A 21,843-nucleotide genomic window follows, 5' to 3' on the forward strand; every position below is an offset into this window, starting at 1 on the left:
AGAATGGCAAACCAAGACTAGACTAGAATTTTCTTAAAACTGAAATATTATTTACATTTTAAACAACTTTAAATGTACTTGATGAGCTCAACATACATACTTTCCCTCTCTCACATTGCACTATATTTTCTTGCTTTCTCTCCTCTTCCTTTTAGGATCACGTTTTGCCATCTTCCGTTCCAGAGTAAATGGCTTTACGTTGGAACTGAGCGGGGAAACACACACATCGTCAACGTTGAGTCATTTATTTTGTCCGGATACGTCATAATGTGGAACAAGGCCATAGAACTGTGAGTACCTAAAATTTCATGTACACGTTTTAGCAATTCAGTGGTGATGGAAAACGTACTGGAACATTCTCCTTATCTGTAAGTGTAGCAAATGACAGACGAGTGCGGTTGGGCTTCATGCTGTACATTTCACAGACATGTAAATATCACTCATTTCTTTTATGATAAATTAGGTCAACTAATTAATTTTCCTAAGTAAACTCCTTAAGTGTGTCCCAAGTCACATACTTATGCACTATTTTATGCCATTGTTAGTATAAATAGTGTAAGTAGTGTGTTCACACTGAAAATTGTAAGTGGTGTACTTCAAGTACCTGGATGAAGTGCTTATTGGAATTTTGGAAACAGCTTATATTTCCACTTAGTAAAAAATCGTTAGTGTTCCATTTGAGACGATTCTACTCTTCCGACATTCATACACTAGACACTAGAGTATAAAGCGCATAGTGTAAGTGGATAGTGTGTAGTACATCATTTGGGTCTTGGTTACACAATTCCATTTGAGTATATTCAGTTGTAGAAAGGAAATTATATAATCACACTAATCAGTGTCACCTACATGAAGATGGGTTCGATTTTGCGTCTGGTTCCTCTCATGGTTTCTTCCTCATATAATTTTAGAGAGGTTTTTTTTCTTTCTTTTTTTTCAAAACCCATACTCTTACAACCAGCAAGGTTGATTGATATCTAGGCAGGAACCCAAGTCTTCAAAATCTGGAGTCTTTTTATCAGTACAGAAATAAAGTTTTGTGTAGTTTGTCAGTCAGAGACACAGCAGTGTTTGAAAGGATCAAAATCCCATTACTTTAATCCTCAAAAGCATTTCATAACAATCACCAGCAGCACAAGTGCTCTTGGTTTGAGAAATTAACTTACGCAAGCAAATGCTTGACATGGTGCCGAGCTCCTACAAGGAGGTATAAGTAGCAAGAAAGCCTTGTGGGTAGAGGAGCCAGCGAGTCATGAAAGCAGGGCATGCGGGTTTCAAACCTCCTTCGGTCACTAACGGCTGTCATCTGGGAGTCTTTTGCGTAGGAAGAGACATGATTGACATTCACAAGCTCTTTATTTGTCAGAGTAACACACATGGGACTGAAGTGTTGGTGTAGCCTTACGCACTAGTCATAAGGAGAGTGTGTGTTGGGGGAGGAGGGGCGAGAGCTTATAGTATAGTGGATGGCAAAGAGATATAAGAATGCGACTAACCTTGTAGTGAATCTAAGGAACTGGGTAGCATTAGTAGCAGTTATTATTTACAGACATGCTGATGAGTTCGTTTGTGAGGTTGAAAGTGAGATGCTTATGATAAGTGATGCCAAATACTATTGAGCTTAACCTCCACTTCTATGATACGTGATTTTGTTTCGGAAAAAAAACACCCAACTATTGTTGCTTTGACCATGGTGTAGTGTGAAAATAAAAAACGATACAATTGAACAGCTTATAAAACGGCTTAAGGACGGTCATACAGCAGGGAGTGCTTCTGTTCACATTCAGTCCTGAGCTCAGTAAGTATGTGCAGAGTTTCTCAGCATGCTCTCTCTGTGTCTCTGTGTTTTCTGTGTCTGGGCTCTCCAGTTTTCTTTTACCTCCCAAGAATATGACTGTAGGTAGTCTGTCAGGGCAGTCTGTGGCTCTGTAAAGAAATCATAAATGTCTGTGCACCACTGAAGAAAAATGAGGCATTTCCTAATGGTCAGACTTTTTTTTGAGCCAATGGTTTTGTGTTGTTTATGAGATGTAGTCGATGTGGAAAATTACAGCAAATATCAGCAATTCTGGAATCCGTACTGAAAAAACAAAAACAAAAAACAGGAATATGGCCAGTCAGATTCCACATAGTCTACTCAACGAAATGTGATTTCATTGCTTATACTAAACTTAATATTAACATGGTTCTTAATGACTAGATTGAATGATGCAATCTCATCCACAAAGGGCCGATGTGGGTTGAGGTTTTCCATCCAGTCAAACAGGAGTCACAGCTGAGTCCACATGTTTATTCAGTTGATGGTTGGAATGAAAACTTGCAACAACACCGGCCCTTTCTGGATAAGACCCCCTGATGTAGAGTGAGTGTGATCAATTCACATAGTATTAACAAGACGTAATTACACTGTGGAATCTCACGAAAAAATAACCTGTCCTGTCACCCTCAAAACCTCACAAAACCACTTTGTTTCAGTTCTTTGGAGCGCTTCAGGAAGCCTAGAGCACCGCATGTGCCACATTTTTACATATCTTAGACACAAAAGCCATATTATGGATTGATACATATTTGCGCACACCTTGATATTGTCATATGAGGTGCGTTTAATATTCAGAAGTGCACCTCAAGCAGAAGAAGCTGTGAAGCTTTCTATAGAGCTGTGTGTTTGAGTTCTGAACAGCCTCCAAACTGCTAAGCCTCTGGCAGATCTAACAAAAAAAAACAAACTTAGCGGAGCATGCTGCATGTGCCTCATTCTTAACATAGAAAGGCAAAACCAAGCTCCTGTGTTCTGCCTCAGAGCAGTCTGTACACCATCCGCCCACATCGCTGACTTATCTGCTTTCCACCCTCAACACCTCTGAATTCTTTGCGGAAAATCGGATATGATGTTTCAGGACACGTTCCATGTTCGCATGCAGCTTAGACGTCATGTTTATTATGTACAGAATGAGTGTTTTTCTTTGTACAGATCTCCTAACCTATCCCAAAGTAATCACAGTTAATCCCAAATCTAGGCAAATTGTATGTAGACACTTTAGATAATTGACTGAGGACACTGGTACATAATGAATCACTTCAGTGACTGCTTGACTGAGTGCGATGATGGTGAGGCTACAAACCTCAAGTGCCTTTTCAACTTTAATAACTTTTGTTTGTTTTTACTGTTTGGGTTTGCGATATTAATAGGTTTTGTGTATATATTATTCAGTAATTGTAAGATATCAACTTTATACAATGATATGCAAATGTTTTGGCACCCCTTATTTTGTTCAGCAAACATTTATTTATTTATTTATTTATTTATTTATTTATTTATTTATTTATTCATTCATTCATTCATTCATTTATTCATTCATTCATTCATTCATTCATTCATTCATTCAAAGACATGTGTCGGGAAGCTCCCTTCCAGTTGAAATGTCTCAGAATTTTAATTAACTCATTAAGCCTTAATAGACTCATTAGGGAGGTAAAGATGTCTTGCACTAATGCTCATCAACCATGGGCTACACTAAACAGCTGATTCAGGATCTGAAAACGAAGCTAAATGATTTCTACAAAGCTTTCCCACTTTCCAACTGACAATTCCCGCTGTCTGATATGTCATTAAGAAATAGGAGTTAAGGGAAACTTAGTTTCCCTAGTAACTTAGAAAGTTAAGGTACAATTTGGAGACACAGAAAAGCTCTCAGACAGAACTGCCCATATGCTGGACAGAAAGAAATGAAAGCTAGGATGTGCAGGATGGCTTAGCCAACACAGGAGTGTTGTTGTACCATTATACTGACCAGCGTTACACAAACAGGATCTGTATGGAAGAGTCATCAGAGGGATCCTTACCTGTGTCCTTGTCACAAAAGTCAATGTCTCATGTATGCAGTCGAATATCTGGATAAGCCAGATGCATTTTGGAAACAAGTGCTGTGGACTGATAAAATTTAAAAAATGGAGTTCTTTGACCAAAATCTTTGAGGTATGTTTGGAGAAAAACAGAAATAGCATTTGATGAAAAGAACACCTTGACAGCTGTTGATGCTTTGGGGTTGTGTGGTACCCAGTGGCTCAGGAAACATTGCAAATGTACATGGAAGAATGAATTTCAGCAAATATCAGCAAATTATGCAAGCAACTGGGACACTGAAGATATGATATAGAGGTCATATTTACCTGTTTTGATGTTTACTCTTGTGCCAAAACTTTTGCATACAACCATATTATTATTATTATTATTATTATTATTATTATTATTATTAGTTTACTGATTTATGCTCCTTTAATCTTCTGGTATAAACTTTTTTGCATATGCTTTCTGTCTTGTAAATAACAATTCTAACAACTTATTTTTAAAAAAAGAAATAGAAGATGGAATTGTCTTGTCTTTGAAGCTGCTTTGATCAGTGGATGAATCTTTGGATGAATTTTTCCAGTTGCACAGCTCAGGGAGGTCCAAGCTTGAGCAGAGAAATTTCTGAGCCTGTAAAACCAACCTTCACTTGTGGACCTGATCTGTGAATGTCAGTCTCAGTTCCTGATTGCTCTCAGCATGTGTGTTTTTTATCAAATACTTGTTTGCTGTCGTCGGTGGTACTGGAAAAGAATGGCTCTGTTGTGTGGACCTTGAGCTTTTTGTCGCACCGATCAGTGCTGCAGTCCAGTACAGTGTGGAGCGCAGCGAGTGGTTCTGGCACTTCGCAGTGCTGTGGTTGTGGTGCTGCTGCCTGGTGACATTGCGGATATGGAGTGTGTTAGCATAGTTGCAGTTTCTGGAAAGCTTCTGTTGACTCTTGTGTCTTGAGTGTGGCATTTCACAGGAAGCCAGGCACAATGAGTAAGTGAAGCACTCAGAGATATTTGTATACACACACACAAGTCACTTGGGAAATGAACGGTCCCGACTTGTGGTGATGTGTAATAGGACCTTTCTTTAACACTGTTTATCAAGCACAATATTTCAAAAGGAGAAGAGCATGCCCACACACACATGCATGCACACACATACACATACACCCTGCTGTGCTGTATGATGTAGCTAAAATGGGTTATTTATATAACACATTGTATTTGTTATTTTGTTTCAAGCTCTCACATTACTCAGCAGGATTAGAAATGCACGTTTTCACAAACACACACAGACACACACACACGGAAATACACATACAAACATCCACTATTATATACTATTTCAACCAGCCTGCGCTTCAGGAGGGAGAGGGTTTTTGTGTGAGCACAGTGGATTCAGTGGTCAGGGAAATTAAAACACGACTAAAACAAAAGGGGCAGAAATATTCAAATGAGCAGAAGGAGAGGCCCAAAAATAGCCGTGTGTGTTGAAGAGATATGCAAAGCTGCAGGAAGCTGGGATGAATTGTGCTGGCTAACACTGGGCCTCACTGTTTTAGAGAGCATTAATAGGCTTCATGTGGTGAGGTTCAATGGATCTGCTCTTTCATTGTGACAGAGGTGAACAGTTGAGGTGGATGCTCGTGTTTATTCTTCCACACGCTCGTACCATCTCATTATCCATGACACCTGTTAACAGCATCTCTCTCTCTCTCTCTCTCTCTCTCTCTCAGTCTCTCATTCCAACAGAGATGGTTAGACACCAGTCATTTTTATTTCATTGGCCGTTATTAGTATTATCACCATCATTCATCTGCAGCAGAAACTTTTATTCCAGACACAGACTATCCAGCCTCTCACGACGGTGCAGCATCACTTAACATGGAAGCTACACCATCGAAGATGGAAGGATGTCCTTCCAAAAATCAGGTTTTCATGAAACACAGTCAGAGGCAAACAGTCCAAAACTACAAGGTTAGCTACATATGCAGTACTCTGAAATGTCTCATCTGTATGAAGCCAAAATCCGATCTGAAATAAACTCCAAAGAAGAAAAGTTTTAAAAAAAGTTTAAAAGAGCACTATCTATGTATTAATCAGTAGAATTAGTCAAACTTTTCCTGGAGGAAGCTCTATTAATTCTATTGTTTATTTATTCAAAGAAAAACATAAAAAGTTAATTTGTATTAAATGTGTTTTTTTTTATTTATTTGGAATTAAATGAGGAAACTTCAAATATCTTGCTTTCCAGCAGCTTAATCTTTGAAGACAATTCATTTCCTCCACCTTTCTTCATCTCTGCTACACAAACAAATTACCCTGTCCTGCTGCAATCTGTAACTGTGATTAAGGACTAGGATTCATGTGTTCGTGTGTGTTTGTGTGTGTGTGTGTGTGTGAGTGTGTGCGCTCATATAAACACAAAACGCAGCATTAAGAGGAAGCTTAGGCTGGACATTTTTCAACTTCCTCGCAGTTATCGGTAACCGCATCGGTTGCAGCATCAGCACCTTGCAGTACCAGACTGATGAGTCAGCAAGAAGGACTTCATCAGGCTGCCGCCGACACGGCGACGACCCCTCCCTGCTGCAGGGGAACACCCCGAGTCAGAGGAGCTGCAGTGGTGCACTTGAACGGCAAACTCTAAAAGAGAGAGAGAGAGAGAGAGAGAGAGAGAGAGAGAGAATACTCTTCTGTAAACAGTAGTTTGTATAGAATTTTAAGCTAAGAATTTTAACTTTAAGCTTCTCTTTAAGTTACTGAGACAAAAAACACAGTTTGTTATTTTACAGAGAAACTGGAAAGCACAAACTCCTCTGTCCTGAAGATTCTCCTGTGGCAGAAAACACTTCCAGTTACAGAGCAGTGACACTCTTTCAATAAATAAATACATTCCTTAGAGAAAACATCTCATGCTTTGATAAATACCATGGCTTAAATCTGTTCAGTATCTGTTATGTAGAGAGTCGATCATACTAGTCCCTGTGAATGACTTTATATAATGGATTATGAACATTAAAACATAATTAAACGTCATACAAATAATGTAAATAAATAAATGTCATACAATAAATATATAAATAAATGTCATACAATAACACCTTCTGACCAAACAGTTTTGAAAATTCAGCAGCACTGCGGTATAAAATTAGTAATATATTTATTTTTTAATTGCTGCAAAACATGAGAGCTTGAAACACTGGTCTTAATTTCTATTCAAAGTTTTTCTAAATGCATATTTGTTCGTGCTTGAACACTTAATTATTGGAGAGTTTTTATTCGCTCTTTTTTAAATTGAGTGTCTATTGAATAGACATTTTCTTCATTCTGTTCAGTGTTCTCAAGACTGGGGTGTAATAAAAAAATCCTTATATTCACAGTGTGATACATGCTGTTCAGTGCTGCTCAGTGGAAAAGGGTGTTTATAACAGAGAGAGAGTGAGAGAGAGTGAGAGAGAGAGAGAGAGAAATGGTGCCATGGATATAAGCTAGTGATGTACAGATCCCCTTGGTCCTGACCTTTAGCCATATATCAGCATGGTTCATGGTGCAGCTCTTCGAATCCCTCACTGCTGCATTATCACTCACACAAATCCCCCCAGTCGCTCAATTATACCAGCGATCCTCTCGCGGCACGGGGTGACAATACATTTAAATAATCTACATGCAAATAGGATGCATGTCAGAATATCCAATGTCATCATTAAGGTTCTTGTTAAAATTCAGAACTGTGTCACTCTATACAGAGATTCAGAGATTCATATTCATTCATCATTAATATTTGTCTCAATTGGGGCATTAAGGTGCAGTCTTTTTAGTCTTTTTGTTCAAGCCGTTCCACTAACCACAGGCAGAAAAGGTTCATGCAGGCAAATCCATAATCATAATCCAGACAGTCTGACAGATGTCTGAAAATAGCCAGAATTAGACCTGAGGAAACATAATCACCATGAAACAAGGGTCAGAATTTTTCCACAGCAAAGTTTTATAAAAGCAAACGAAAAAAACACACGGGAAAACAGAACGCAGGACACGCAAACTACACTAAAGTGTAAGTATTACCTGGAGGGTAAAGCAGAAAACTAGCAAAGGAACAGGAAGTGGGAATGAATTTTGTAGCCTTATTACAGATTACATACGACACATACTGTAAACAGCAATACACATACTGTAAACAGCAATACACAAACTGTAAACAGCAATACACAAACTGTAAACAGCAATACATATTCTGTAAACAGTAGTACACATACTGTAAACAGTAATACACAAACTGTAAACAGCAATACACAAACTGTAAACAGCAATACATATTCTGTAAACAGTAGTACACATATTGTAAACAGCAGTACACATACTGTAAACAGCAATACACAAACTGTAAACAGCAATACACAAACTGTAAACAGCAATACATATTCTGTAAACAGTAGTACACATACTGTAAACAGCAATACACAAACTGTAAACAGCAATACATATTCTGTAAACAGTAGTACACATACTGTAAACAGTAATACACAAACTGTAAACAGCAATACACAAACTGTAAACAGCAATACATATTCTGTAAACAGTAGTACACATACTGTAAACAGCAGTACACATACTGTAAACAGCAATACACAAACTGTAAACAGCAATACACAAACTGTAAACAGCAATACATATTCTGTAAACAGTAGTACACATACTGTAAACAGTAATACACAAACTGTAAACAGCAATACACAAACTGTAAACAGCAATACATATTCTGTAAACAGTAGTACACATACTGTAAACAGCAGTACACATACTGTAAACAGCAATACACAAACTGTAAACAGCAATACACAAACTGTAAACAGCAATACATATTCTGTAAACAGTAGTACACATACTGTAAACAGTAATACACAAACTGTAAACAGCAATACACAAACTGTAAACAGCAATACATATTCTGTAAACAGTAGTACACATACTGTAAACAGCAGTACACATACTGTAAACAGCAATACACAAACTGTAAACAGCAATACACAAACTGTAAACAGCAATACATATTCGGTAAACAGTAGTACACACATTAAACAGCAGTACACATGCTGTAAACATTAAACATACTGTAAACAGCAATACACACACTGTAAACAGCAATACACATACTGTAAACAGCATTAAAAATATGGTAAATAGCAGTACACCTACTGTAAACAGCAGTACACACACTGTAAACAGCATTAAACATACTGTAAACAGCAGTACACACACTGTAAACAGCATTAAACATACTGTAAACAGCAGTACACATGCTGTAAACAACATTAAACATGCTGTAAACAGCAGTACACACTAAACAGCAGTACACACACTGTAAACACAGTACACATACTGTAAACAGCAGTACACATACTGTAAACAGCAGTACACACACTGTAAACAGCATTAAATATATTGTAAACAGCAGTACACACACTGTAAACAGCATTAAACATACTGTAAACAGCAGTACACACACTGTAAACACAGTACACATACTGTAAACAGCAGTACACATACTGTAAACAGCAGTACACACACTGTAAACAGCATTAAATATATTGTAAACAGCAGTACACACACTGTAAACAGCAGTACACACACTGTAAACAGCATTAAACAAACTGTAAACAGCAGTACACATGCTGTAAACAGCAGTTCACACGCTATAAACAGCAGTACACATACTGTAAACAGCATTAAACAAACTGTAAACAGCAGTACGCATACTGTAAACAGCATTAAACATACTGTAAACAGCAGTACACATACTGTAAACAGCAGTACGCATACTGTAAACAGCAGTACATATATTGTAAACAGCATTAAACATACTGTAAACAGCAGTACACATGGTGTGAACAGCATTAAACATACTGTAAACAGCATTAAACATACTGTAAACAGCATTAAACATACTGTAAACAGCAGTACATATATTGTAAACAGCAGTACACATGCTGTAAACAGCAGTACACATACTGTAAACAGCATTAAACAAACTGTAAACAGCAGTACGCATACTGTAAACAGCATTAAACATACTGTAAACAGCAGTACATATATTGTAAACAGCATTAAACATACTGTAAACAGCAGTACACATGGTGTAAACAGCATTAAACATACTGTAAACAGCATTAAACATACTGTAAACAGCAGTACATATATTGTAAACAGCAGTACACATGCTGTAAACAGCAGTACACATACTGTAAACAGCATTAAACAAACTGTAAACAGCATTAAACATACTGTAAACAGCAGTACATATATTGTAAACAGCATTAAACATACTGTAAACAGCAGTACACATGCTGTAAACAGCATTAAAAATACTGTAAACAGCATTAAACAAACTGTAAACAGCATTAAACATACTGTAAACAGCAGTACATATATTGTAAACAGCATTAAACATACTGTAAACAGCAGTACACACGCTGTAAACAGCAGTACACATGCTGTAAACAACATTAAACATGCTGTAAACAGCAGTTCACACGCTGTAAACAGCAGTTCACATACTGTAAACAGCATTAAACATACTGTAAACAGCAGTACACATGCTGTAAACAGCATTAAACATACTGTAAACAGCAGTACATATATTGTAAACAGCAGTACACATACTGTAAACAGCAGTACACACGCTGTAAACAGCATTAAACAAACTATAAACAGCAGTACACACGCTGTAAACAGCAGTACACATGCTGTAAACAGCATTAAACAAACTGTAAACAGCAGTACACACGCTGTAAACAGCAGTACACATACTGTAAACAGCATTAAACAAACTGTAAACAGCAGTACGCATACTGTAAACAGCAGTACACATGCTGTAAACAGCAGTACACACGCTGTAAACAGCAGTACACATGCTGTAAACAACATTAAACATGGTGTAAACAGCAGTACACATGCTGTAAACAGCAGTACACATACTGTAAACAGCAGTACGCATACTGTAAACAGCATTAAACATACTGTAAACAGCAGTACACACACTGTAAACAGCATTAAACATACTGTAAACAGCAGTACACATGCTGTAAACAGCATTAAACATACTGTAAACAGCAGTTCACATGCTGTAAACAGCAATACACATACTGTAAACAGCAGTTCACACGCTGTAAACAGCATTAAACAAACTGTAAACAGCAGTACACACGCTGTAAACAGCATTAAACAAACTGTAAACAGCAGTACACACGCTGTAAACAGCATCAAAACAAACTGTAAACAGCATCAAAACAAACTGTAAACAGCAGTACACACGCTGTAAACAGCAGTACACATGCTGTAAACAGCATTAAACAAACTGTAAACAGCAGTACACACGCTGTAAACAGCATTAAACAAACTGTAAACAGCAGTACACACGCTGTAAACAGCATTAAACAAACTGTAAACAGCAGTACACATGCTGTAAACAGCAGTACACATACTGTAAACAGCATCAAAACAAACTGTAAACAGCAGTACACATGCTGTAAACAGCAGTACGCATACTGTAAACAGCATTAAACATATTGTAAACAGCAGTACGCATACTGTAAACAGCAGTACACACGCTGTAAACAGCAGTACACACGCTGTAAACAGCAGTACACATACTGTAAACAGCAGTACACACGCTGTAAACAGCAGTACGCATACTGTAAACAGCATTAAACATACTGTAAACAACAGTACACATGCTGTAAACAGCATTAAACATACTGTAAACAGCAGTACACACGCTGTAAACAGCAGTACACATACTGTAAAGAGCAGTACACACGCTGTAAACAGCATTAAACAAACTGTAAACAGCAGTTCACACGCTGTAAACAGCAGTACACATACTGTAAACAGCATTAAACATACTGTAAACAGCAGTACATATATTGTAAACAGCAGTTCACACGCTGTAAACAGCAGTACACATACTGTAAACAGCAGTACACACGCTGTAAACAGCATTAAACAAACTGTAAACAGCAGTACACATGCTGTAAACAGCAGTTCACAAGCTGTAAACAGCAGTACACATACTGTAAACAGCATTAAACAAACTGTAAACAGCAGTACACATGCTGTAAACAGCAGTTCACAAGCTGTAAACAGCAGTACACATACTGTAAACAGCATTAAACAAACTGTAAACAGCAGTACGCATGCTGTAAACAACATTAAACATACTGTAAACAGCAGTACATATATTGTAAACAGCATTAAACATACTGTAAACAGCAGTACACATGCTGTAAACAGCATTAAACATACTGTAAACAGCAGTACACACACTGTAAACAGCATTAAACATACTGTAAACAGCATTAAACATACTGTAAACAGCAGTACACATGCTGTAAACAGCATTAAACATACTGTAAACAGCAGTACATATATTGTAAACAGCATTAAACATACTGTAAACAGCAGTACACATGCTGTAAACAGCAGTACACATACTGTAAACAGCAGTACACACGCTGTAAACAGCAGTACACATACTGTAAACAGCAGTACACACGCTGTAAACAGCAGTACACATACTGTAAACAGCATTAAACATACTTTAAACAGCAGTCCACACGCTGTAAACAGCAGTACACATACTGTAAACAGCATTAAACATACTGTAAACATCAGTACACACGCTGCAAACAGCAGTACACATGCTGTAAACAGCATTAAACATACTGTAAACAGCAGTAGACACACTGTAAACAGCAGTACACATACTGTAAACAGCAGTACACACGCTGCAAACAGCAGTACACATGCTGTAAACAGCATTAAACATACTGTAAACAGCAGTAGACACACTGTAAACAGCAGTACACAGGCTGTAAACAGCAGTACACAGGCTGTAAACAGCAGTACACATGCTGTAAACAGCAGTACGCATACTGTAAACAGCATTAAACATATTGTAAACAGCAGTACGCATACTGTAAACAGCATTAAACATACTGTAAACAGCAGTACGCATACTGTAAACAGCATTAAACATACTGTAAACAGCAGTACACACGCTGTAAACAGCAGTACACACGCTGTAAACAGCAGTACACATACTGTAAACAGCAGTACACACGCTGTAAACAGCAGTAGACACACTGTAAACAGCAATACACACACTGTAAACAGCATTAAAAATACTGTAAACAGCAGTACACATACTGTAAACAGCAGCACACACATTGTAAACAGCAGTACACACACTGTAAACAGCATTATACACACTGTAAACAGCATTAAACATACTATAAATAGAAATGCACACTTAACCAGCAGTACACACGCTGTAAACAGCATTAAACATACTGTAAACAGCACTACACACTGTAAACAGCATTAAACACACTGTAAACAGCAGTACACATACTGTAAACAGCATTAAACATACTGTAAATAGCAATACACACTTAACCAGCAGTACACACACTGTAAACAGCAGTACACATGCTGTAAACAGCATTAAACATACTGTAAACAGCAGTACACACACTGTAAATAGCATTAAACATACTTTAAACAGCAATACACACGCTGTAAACAGCAATACACACACTGTAAACAGCAGTACACACGCTGTAAACAGTAGTACACACGCTGTAAACAGCATTAAACATACTGTAAACAGCAGTACACATACTGTAAACAGCAGTACACACACTGTAAACAGCAGTACACACGCTGTAAACAGCATTAAACATACTGTAAACAGCAGTACACACACTGTAAACAGCATTAAACATTCTGTAAACAGCAGTACACATGCTGTAAACAGCATTAAACATACTGTAAACAGCAGTACACACACTGTAAACAGCAGTACATATTCTGTAAACAGCAGTACACATGCTGTAAACAGCATTACACACACTGTAAACAGCAGTACACACACTGTAAACAGCAGTACACACACTGTAAACAGCAGTACACACGCTGTAAACAGCATTAAACATACTGTAAACAGCAGTACACATACTGTAAACAGCAGTACACACACTGTAAACAGCAGTACACATGCTGTAAACAGCAGTACACATACTGTAAACAGCAGTACACATACTGTAAACAGCAGTACACACGCTGTAAACAGCATTAAACATACTGTAAACAGCAGTACACATACTGTAAACAGCAGTACACACACTAAACAGCAGTACACATGCTGTAAACAGCATTAAACATACTGTAAACAGCAGTACACACACTGTAAACAGCAGTACACACACTAAACAGTAGTACACACACTAAACAGCAATACACATACTGTAAACAGCAGTACATATACTGTAAACAGTAGTACACACACTGTAATGAGCAGTACATATTCTGTAAACAGCAATACACATACTGTAAACAGCAGTACATATACTGTAAACAGTAGTACACACACTAAACAGCAATACACATACTGTAAACAGCAGTACATATACTGTAAACAGTAGTACACACACTAAACAGCAATACACATACTGTAAACAGCAGTACATATACTGTAAACAGTAGTACACACACTAAACAGCAACACATACTGTAAACAGCAGTACACACACTGTAAACAGCAGTACACACACTGTAAACAGCAGTACACACACTGTAAACAGCATTAAACATACTGTAAACAGCAGTACACACACTGTAAACAGCAGTACACACACTGTAAACAGCAGTACATATACTGTAAACAGTAGTACACACACTAAACAGCAACACATACTGTAAACAGCAGTACACACACTGTAAACAGCAGTACACACACTGTAAACAGCAGTACACACACTGTAAACAGCATTAAACATACTGTAAACAGCAATACACATACTGTAAACAGCAGTACACACACTGTAAACAGCAGTACATATACTGTAAACAGTAGTACACACACTGTAATGAGCAGTACATATTCTGTAAACAGCAATACAAATACTGTAAACAGCAGTACATATACTGTAAACAGTAGTACACACACTAAACAGCAATACACATACTGTAAACAGCAGTACATATACTGTAAACAGTAGTACACACACTAAACAGCAACACACACTGTAAACAGCAGTACACACACTGTAAACAGCATTAAACATACTGTAAACAGCAGTACACATACTGTAAACAGCAGTACACACACTGTAAACAGCAGTACACACACTGTAAACAGCAGTACATATACTGTAAACAGCAGTACACACACTGTAAACAGCAGTACATATACTGTAAACAGCAGTACACACACTAAACAGAAGTACATATTCTGTAAACAGCAGTACACATGCTGTAAACAGCAGTACACACACTGTAAGCAGTTGTACACACACTGTAAACAGCAGTACATATTCTGTAAACAGCAGTACACATGCTGTAAACAGCAGTACACACACTGTAAACAGCAGTACACACACTGTAAACAGCAGTACATATTCTGTAAACAGCATTAAACATACTGTAAACAGCAGTACACACACTGTAAACAGCAGTACACACACTGTAAGCAGTAGTACACACACTGTAAACAGCAGTACACACACTGTAAACAGCAGTACATATTCTGTAAACAGCAGTACACACATTGTAAACAGCAATACACATACTGTAAACAGCAGTACACACACTGTAATGAGCAGTACATATTCTGTAAACAGCAATACAAATACTGTAAACAGCAGTACATATACTGTAAACAGTAGTACACACACTAAACAGCAATACACATACTGTAAACAGCAGTACATATACTGTAAACAGTAGTACACACACTAAACAGCAATACACATACTGTAAACAGCAGTACATATACTGTAAACAGTAGTACACACACTAAACAGCAACACATACTGTAAACAGCAGTACACACACTGTAAACAGCAGTACACACACTGTAAACAGCAGTACACACACTGTAAGCAGTAGTACACACACTGTAAACGGCAGTACACACACTGTAAAGAGCAGTACATATTCTGTAAACAGCAATACACATACTGTTAACAGCAGTACATATACTGTAAACAGTAGTACACACACTAAACAGCAATACACATACTGTAAACAGCAGTACACACACTGTAAACAGCAGTACATATACTGTAAACAGTAGTACACACACTAAACAGCAATACACATACTGTAAACAGCAGTACACACACTGTAAACAGCAGTACATATACTGTAAACAGCAGTACACACACTGTAAACAGCAGTACATATTCTGTAAACAGCAGTACACACACTGTAAACAGCAGTACATATTCTGTAAACAGCAGTACACACACTGTAAATAGCAGTACACACACTGTAAACAGCAGTACATATTCTGTAAACAGCAGTACACATGCTGTAAACAGCAGTACACACACTGTAAACAGCAGTACATATTCTGTAAACAGCAGTACACACACTGTAAACAGCAGTACACACACTGTAAACAGCAGTACACACACTGTAAACAGCAGTACACACACTGTAAACAGCAGTACATATTCTGTAAACAGCAGTACACATGCTGTAAACAGCAGTACACACACTGTGAACAGCAGTATATATTCTGTAAAGAGCAATACACATACTGTAAACAGCAGTAAACATATACTGTAAACAGCAGTACACACACTGTAAACAGCAGTACATCTACTATAAACAGCAGTAAACATACTGTAAACAAGAGAGCCGTGTACTGTTAAGACCAGGACAAAATGAAGGTGTTGGGAAAGATGTGATTGCAGCTCTGCTGTACATAATAGATTTTTAAGGAGTTATAAATGCACACTGCAATAAAACCCAGCTTGAACACTGCTATATCACAGACACAAATTAAAGTGAAAAGTTTTAGGGGAACAATTTAGGATTTGAAAATGAGCTGTTATTCCTGTGCCTCTTCAAATCATTTCTCTTTTGCCATTTCTGTTTAGAGCAAAGCAAACCGTGTTTAATGTAAGAGATTAAATAGGTATTAGAGAGATACATGGTATGTTGTCTAAAAATTTATAGCATAATGCACAAGTTAAAAAAGCCTGTGCTATTGTGCTTAAGAGGTACAAATATTGGGAGAAAACTCGTACATGGACAAATTAGGTTAACGCTTTTTACCAGAGGCGAAAAAATGGAATTTGCACTTGTTTTGGGGGTTCCTGTGTTCAGCATTGACTTTTTAAGATGTCACAATCCACAGTAGTGGTTAATAGCTCATATAAAAGAGAATGTTTAGTAGTCTTTTGTATTTCTTTTTTTTTTACCTAGCTTACTAAGGGCAATATATTCATAGAAACGTTTTTTGTTTGCTTTTTTTTAAACAACAACAACAACAATATATTTTCCACACAAATGTTCATATCTTCAAAGTAAATGCTGATATCAAATCCATTTCTGCTCTTTGAGATGCTCCAAGTGCTTGTTCATAACTATCTATAAATTTAAAAGCATTACCTTCAACCACTAAAATTCTGTGTAAGGTTATCCAAACAGAGCAGACTCATTAAAACAACCAAAATAATTCAATTCATTTGTTTATACTAATTGAAAATATCTGTCCATTTCCATTCTACTGGCATACCAGTGTACTGGTTAAAAAAGGTTAGGTTAGGTTATGAAATGTAGTGAAAATAACAGAAACCCTAACTGAAATAAATAGGTTATGGTGCAATGAATTAAGGTAACAGTGTACATGGTCAAAAGTATGAGACACATCAGTAATGCAAACAGCAATTAAGTAGCATTAATAAATAAGAGTTATGGTGCAGTACGTTAAACAGAGGTTAAATAGAGGCTTTTACAGTAGATACATGACGTAGAAATTGTGTACCAAATAGTGCAAAGAGATAAAAGCTAGAAAAATCTCATTCTTATTTTGTACATGTAGAATATCTGTTAAATAAAAGTCCAAAAAGGATTTAAAACAGCGAGGACGCTCCATACCTCCACATTGCCATGTTGCTGTTGTATCTAATTGGACAATAGCCTTCAGCGTTCATTTATCCTTCAAATAATGTTTTACTCACATTAAACAAATAAGCACAGGCTTTCTCGTTTTATTAAAACCACTGTAGTAGACATACCAGTCGGCTTGGCAATCAGAAACGGTCAGGCAATCAGCAAACAGGCAGAAAGTAGACAATCAGTAAATGTGATGCAGGCTGTGGTCAAAACACTAATCAAGACACAGAGAGTGCAAAAGCTTGGACTCATCACCATCACAGGGACAATGCTAGAGCGAGACTTCGCACTATAACACTGAGAGGCTGGGTTATTTAAAGTAGAGAAGTGCGACTGCAAACAGACGCAATCAGGTGACTTTGTGTGAGGATTTTGAAGTGTTTGACTGGAGGTCATTTGATGAAGCAGTGAGCTGAGGATCATGAAAGTGCAAATTTAAAGGTTTCAGACATAGTTGTTGCATCTATAATAACATTTACAGGATTTGGCAGACATCTGTATCTAGAGTGACCTAAAGAACTGCTGCACAGACTCAAAAACACATCATGATTTTACAAAGAGGTCAGGAAGCATTCATTTAAGTGCTGGGTGAAGAGATAGGTCTTCAGTCTGTTTTTGAACACAGACTGTGACTCAGCTGTTTGGACAAAGGAAGTCTATTCCATCACCAGTGTGCAGGACAGAGAAGAGGCTTAATGAATATCATCCTTCTGTTTGAAGGGATGGTGGGTCAAGTGGAGCTGTTCTAGAGTCTTGAAAAAGAACACAGATGTACATGGAGACGAAGTTATCGTTCAGCATCTGATGCATCCATCTGTGGCTCTTTGATTGCACCCTAGAAACAAGTCTACATTTACATTCTGTCTCAGTTTAAAATATCCCTGACTCCCATTCTTATGAGAGGTCTTATATTGGTGGTACTGCTTCTTGCCTGAACTTTCCATTTTAAGCCTGACCCGAGATTGACTGTATAGCCCCCTCTGAATGAACGAAAGTCTGAAGCAGGTTCTTGTAGGGCACTACAAATAGTCTAAATGGTCTCAAGACATTTGCTGTATTGACTTGAAATTGTCTGTAGTCTTGAGCATCAGTCTTGCTAAATATGTGGAACGTACTGGAGGTGAAAGTGCATGCGAGTGCAGATTATTGATTGTGAAAAGTATAAAACCATCCAACTAAGACCATGAAAAAGAAAGGAAAAAAACAAGAGTGTGGCACACAAAACAACACATACAGCAGCAACAACAAAAGCTTGACAATGAAACCTAAAGAATCCAGAAGTTAAACAGGGTGCTAATGAGGAGCAACATGAAACAGGTGAGTGATCAGTGGCATGTGACATGGTCATGTGATTTGCTGTGGCTGATGGGTAATGTAGTTCAGCACAATTTTTTTTGCATGACCATGATAACATGGTCCTGGTCTCAAATGAGAATTTGTAAAATAATACTACTACTAATAATAATAATAATGTTTGTGATGTCTATTTTTTTCCACATACAAAAAGCTTGAAAACGCAAGTCCTTCTTATATAAAATGGTGCATAATAACTGGGCCAACAAGCCGACCTCAAAAATTATTTGCTGGATTTTGATATTGATCTAGACTCTTCCTTGCTTTTGTTCTGTGATCTTAGCTTGACCTTGACCCCTTAAGACTCAATCCTGACTCGGCTACTCTTTTTTTTTTTTTTTTTTTCTTTCTTGACTTGACAATGGGAGTCCTCTCTACATCCCCGGATTCTAGTGCATTTCCACTTTGACATACACTATTTTGACAAAAGTTTTGGGACATCTGCCTTTACATGCACATGAATGTAATATGGAGTTGTCCCGCCCTTTGCAGCTATAACAGCTTCAGCTCTTCTGGGAAGGCTTTCCACAAGGTTTAGGAGTGTGTTTATGGGAATTTTTAACCATTCCTCTGTGAGGTCAGGCACTGATGTTGGATGAGAAGGCCTGGCTCGCAGTCTCCACTCTAATTCATCCCAAAGGTATTCTATGGGGTTGAGGTCAGGACTCTGTGCAGGTCAGTCAAGTTCCTCTATACGAAACTCGCTCATCCTTGTCTTTATGGACCTGCCTTTGGTCACTGGTGTGCAGTCATGTTGGAACAGGAAGGGGTCATCCCCAAACTGTTCCCACAAAGAGCATGAAATTGTCCAAAATGTCTTGGTATGAAGCTGAAGCATTAAGAGTTGCTTTCACTGGAACTAAGGGGCCGAGCCAAACCCCTGAAAAACAACACCTGAATTCATTGATCTGGAAGGGTGTCCCAAAACTTTTGGCAATATAGTGAATGTTGTACACAAAAGGAAGAGATTCACAGGCGATCATACAACCTGCCTACGCTCAGGTTAAACAAAGCTACATGCTGGTGGCTTATAGTAATATTTCCTCTCATATTCATATTCTGTACAAATTATACTGTGTATACATGTCTTGGTTGTTAAGTTGTATTTAAAGTTGCTGTAAAGATGTTTTAGAGGTCAGGCAAGCCTGATATACTGTACAATGTAATTGAAGAGGGGAAATTAGTTTTTTTTTATCATACATTTCTAAAGCCTGTAGGGGTTTATAATTTATTGACATGAGGACACAGTGGGTTTCAACTATAAATTGCATTGCAGCACAACCTGGCAGATTTAGATTTTATGAATGTGTTCAAATTATAGAATATTTCTCATTTGGAGTGTTTTTCTTATTTATTTCTTTTCCACACAGATGTCGACCCACAGCTATATGTTTTGAATGATGAGACTTTGTTGCCGAACTTTAGTTTCTTAAAAGCACATTAAAAAGGCAATTCCTTTTCCTCTGTCAAACTAGAGATGTGTATGTGTGGGAGAGAGGTCAAAAACAAAGTTTGCTTTGTTCTCTCATTTCTTATAACGAGTCCATTCTTTTTTCTCAAATCTTCTCGACACTTGTCTTTTCCCTCTTTCAACAGAAGACAAATAACAGAGGCATTACATCACATAGTGTGACATCTTATTCAAATACACTCGCATATCCACTGTCCACTTTATTAGGAACCGCTGCACATTTATGCAGTTATCTAATCAGCCATCTGTGTGAACTCTATAGACAGTTGTGTGGGAAAATCCCAGGAGTCACAGAGATCACACTTTTCTTCATTCTGATATTTGATGTGATTAACTGAAGCTCTTGATGTGTATGATTGACATTGTCATGATATGCACATATGCATTGTAGTACTGCCACATGATTGACTGATTAGATCTGCATAAACTGTATAAATATACAGGTCAGCTAATAAATTGACCAGTGAGTGTGTATATATATCCTTATTACTGTTCTTCATTTTTGTTGTTTTTTCACAGATCAACAAAGACACACCCCGGGCCTGTTGTCCACCTGAGTGACAGCCCAAAAGACGAAGGGAAGGTACGAGAGAAATGTTTCCCTTTTACTGTCTCTTCAGACATTTAGAGTATGTGTTACTACATGGTGTATTGATAATTGGTTATTGATCTGGCCACAAAATCCTGCTAGTTTCTAAACTTTTTATTTGTAAAAACAATTTAGATGAGTTATTGTTAGGCCGTGATCTGGCCGTTTCATGTCTGGTCCTGGTCCATTTTACTGTTTCTGTAAGCCATTCTTTAAAAAAAAAAAAAAAAAAACATTTTTCTGGGTATTCTTCTTTCTCAGCTGCTGATTGGCTTCGAGAGCGGCACTATAGTCATGTGGGACCTGCGATCCAAAAGAGCTGACTTCAGAATTTACTATGATGAGGTGAGAGCGTCTCTGGCAGCATGCAGTCCTAAAACATGCCTGAAAAATTGGTTCAGCTTTGAAAGAAACATAAATACTGAGGGGGAAAAATATCTAAATCAAAACAAAACAAAAAAAAAATGAAGACGTTACTACCATTTCTATTCTTGCTTTCTGTATAAATAATCTCTTGCGTTCAGCTCTGCAGATTTGGCAGCAGCTATTGGTACGGATTCAAAAACACAGCTAAATGGAAGTCACGTTTTTGTATCTGATTCTGCTGATTATATTCTGTGTGTGT

At 37.6% G+C, this 21,843-nt stretch overlaps 1 protein-coding gene across 8 annotated transcripts in view; it reads left to right on the forward strand.

Annotated features, from left to right (window-relative positions):
- The window catches only part of stxbp5l (syntaxin binding protein 5L), a 125,311-nt gene that overhangs the window by 53,826 nt on the left and 49,642 nt on the right, over window positions 1-21,843 (forward strand). For all 8 annotated transcript variants that reach the window (XM_058392513.1, XM_058392515.1, XM_058392518.1 and 5 more), the window contains exons 5-7: window positions 156-290; window positions 21,149-21,212; window positions 21,480-21,563. In XM_058392513.1, the coding sequence (XP_058248496.1) occupies window positions 156-290; window positions 21,149-21,212; window positions 21,480-21,563 (283 nt within the window). The remainder of the gene's footprint in view (window positions 1-155; window positions 291-21,148; window positions 21,213-21,479; window positions 21,564-21,843) is intronic.

Source organism: Hemibagrus wyckioides, linkage group LG06 (genome assembly GCF_019097595.1).
Source record: "Hemibagrus wyckioides isolate EC202008001 linkage group LG06, SWU_Hwy_1.0, whole genome shotgun sequence".
NCBI classification, from domain to species: domain Eukaryota; kingdom Metazoa; phylum Chordata; class Actinopteri; order Siluriformes; family Bagridae; genus Hemibagrus; species Hemibagrus wyckioides.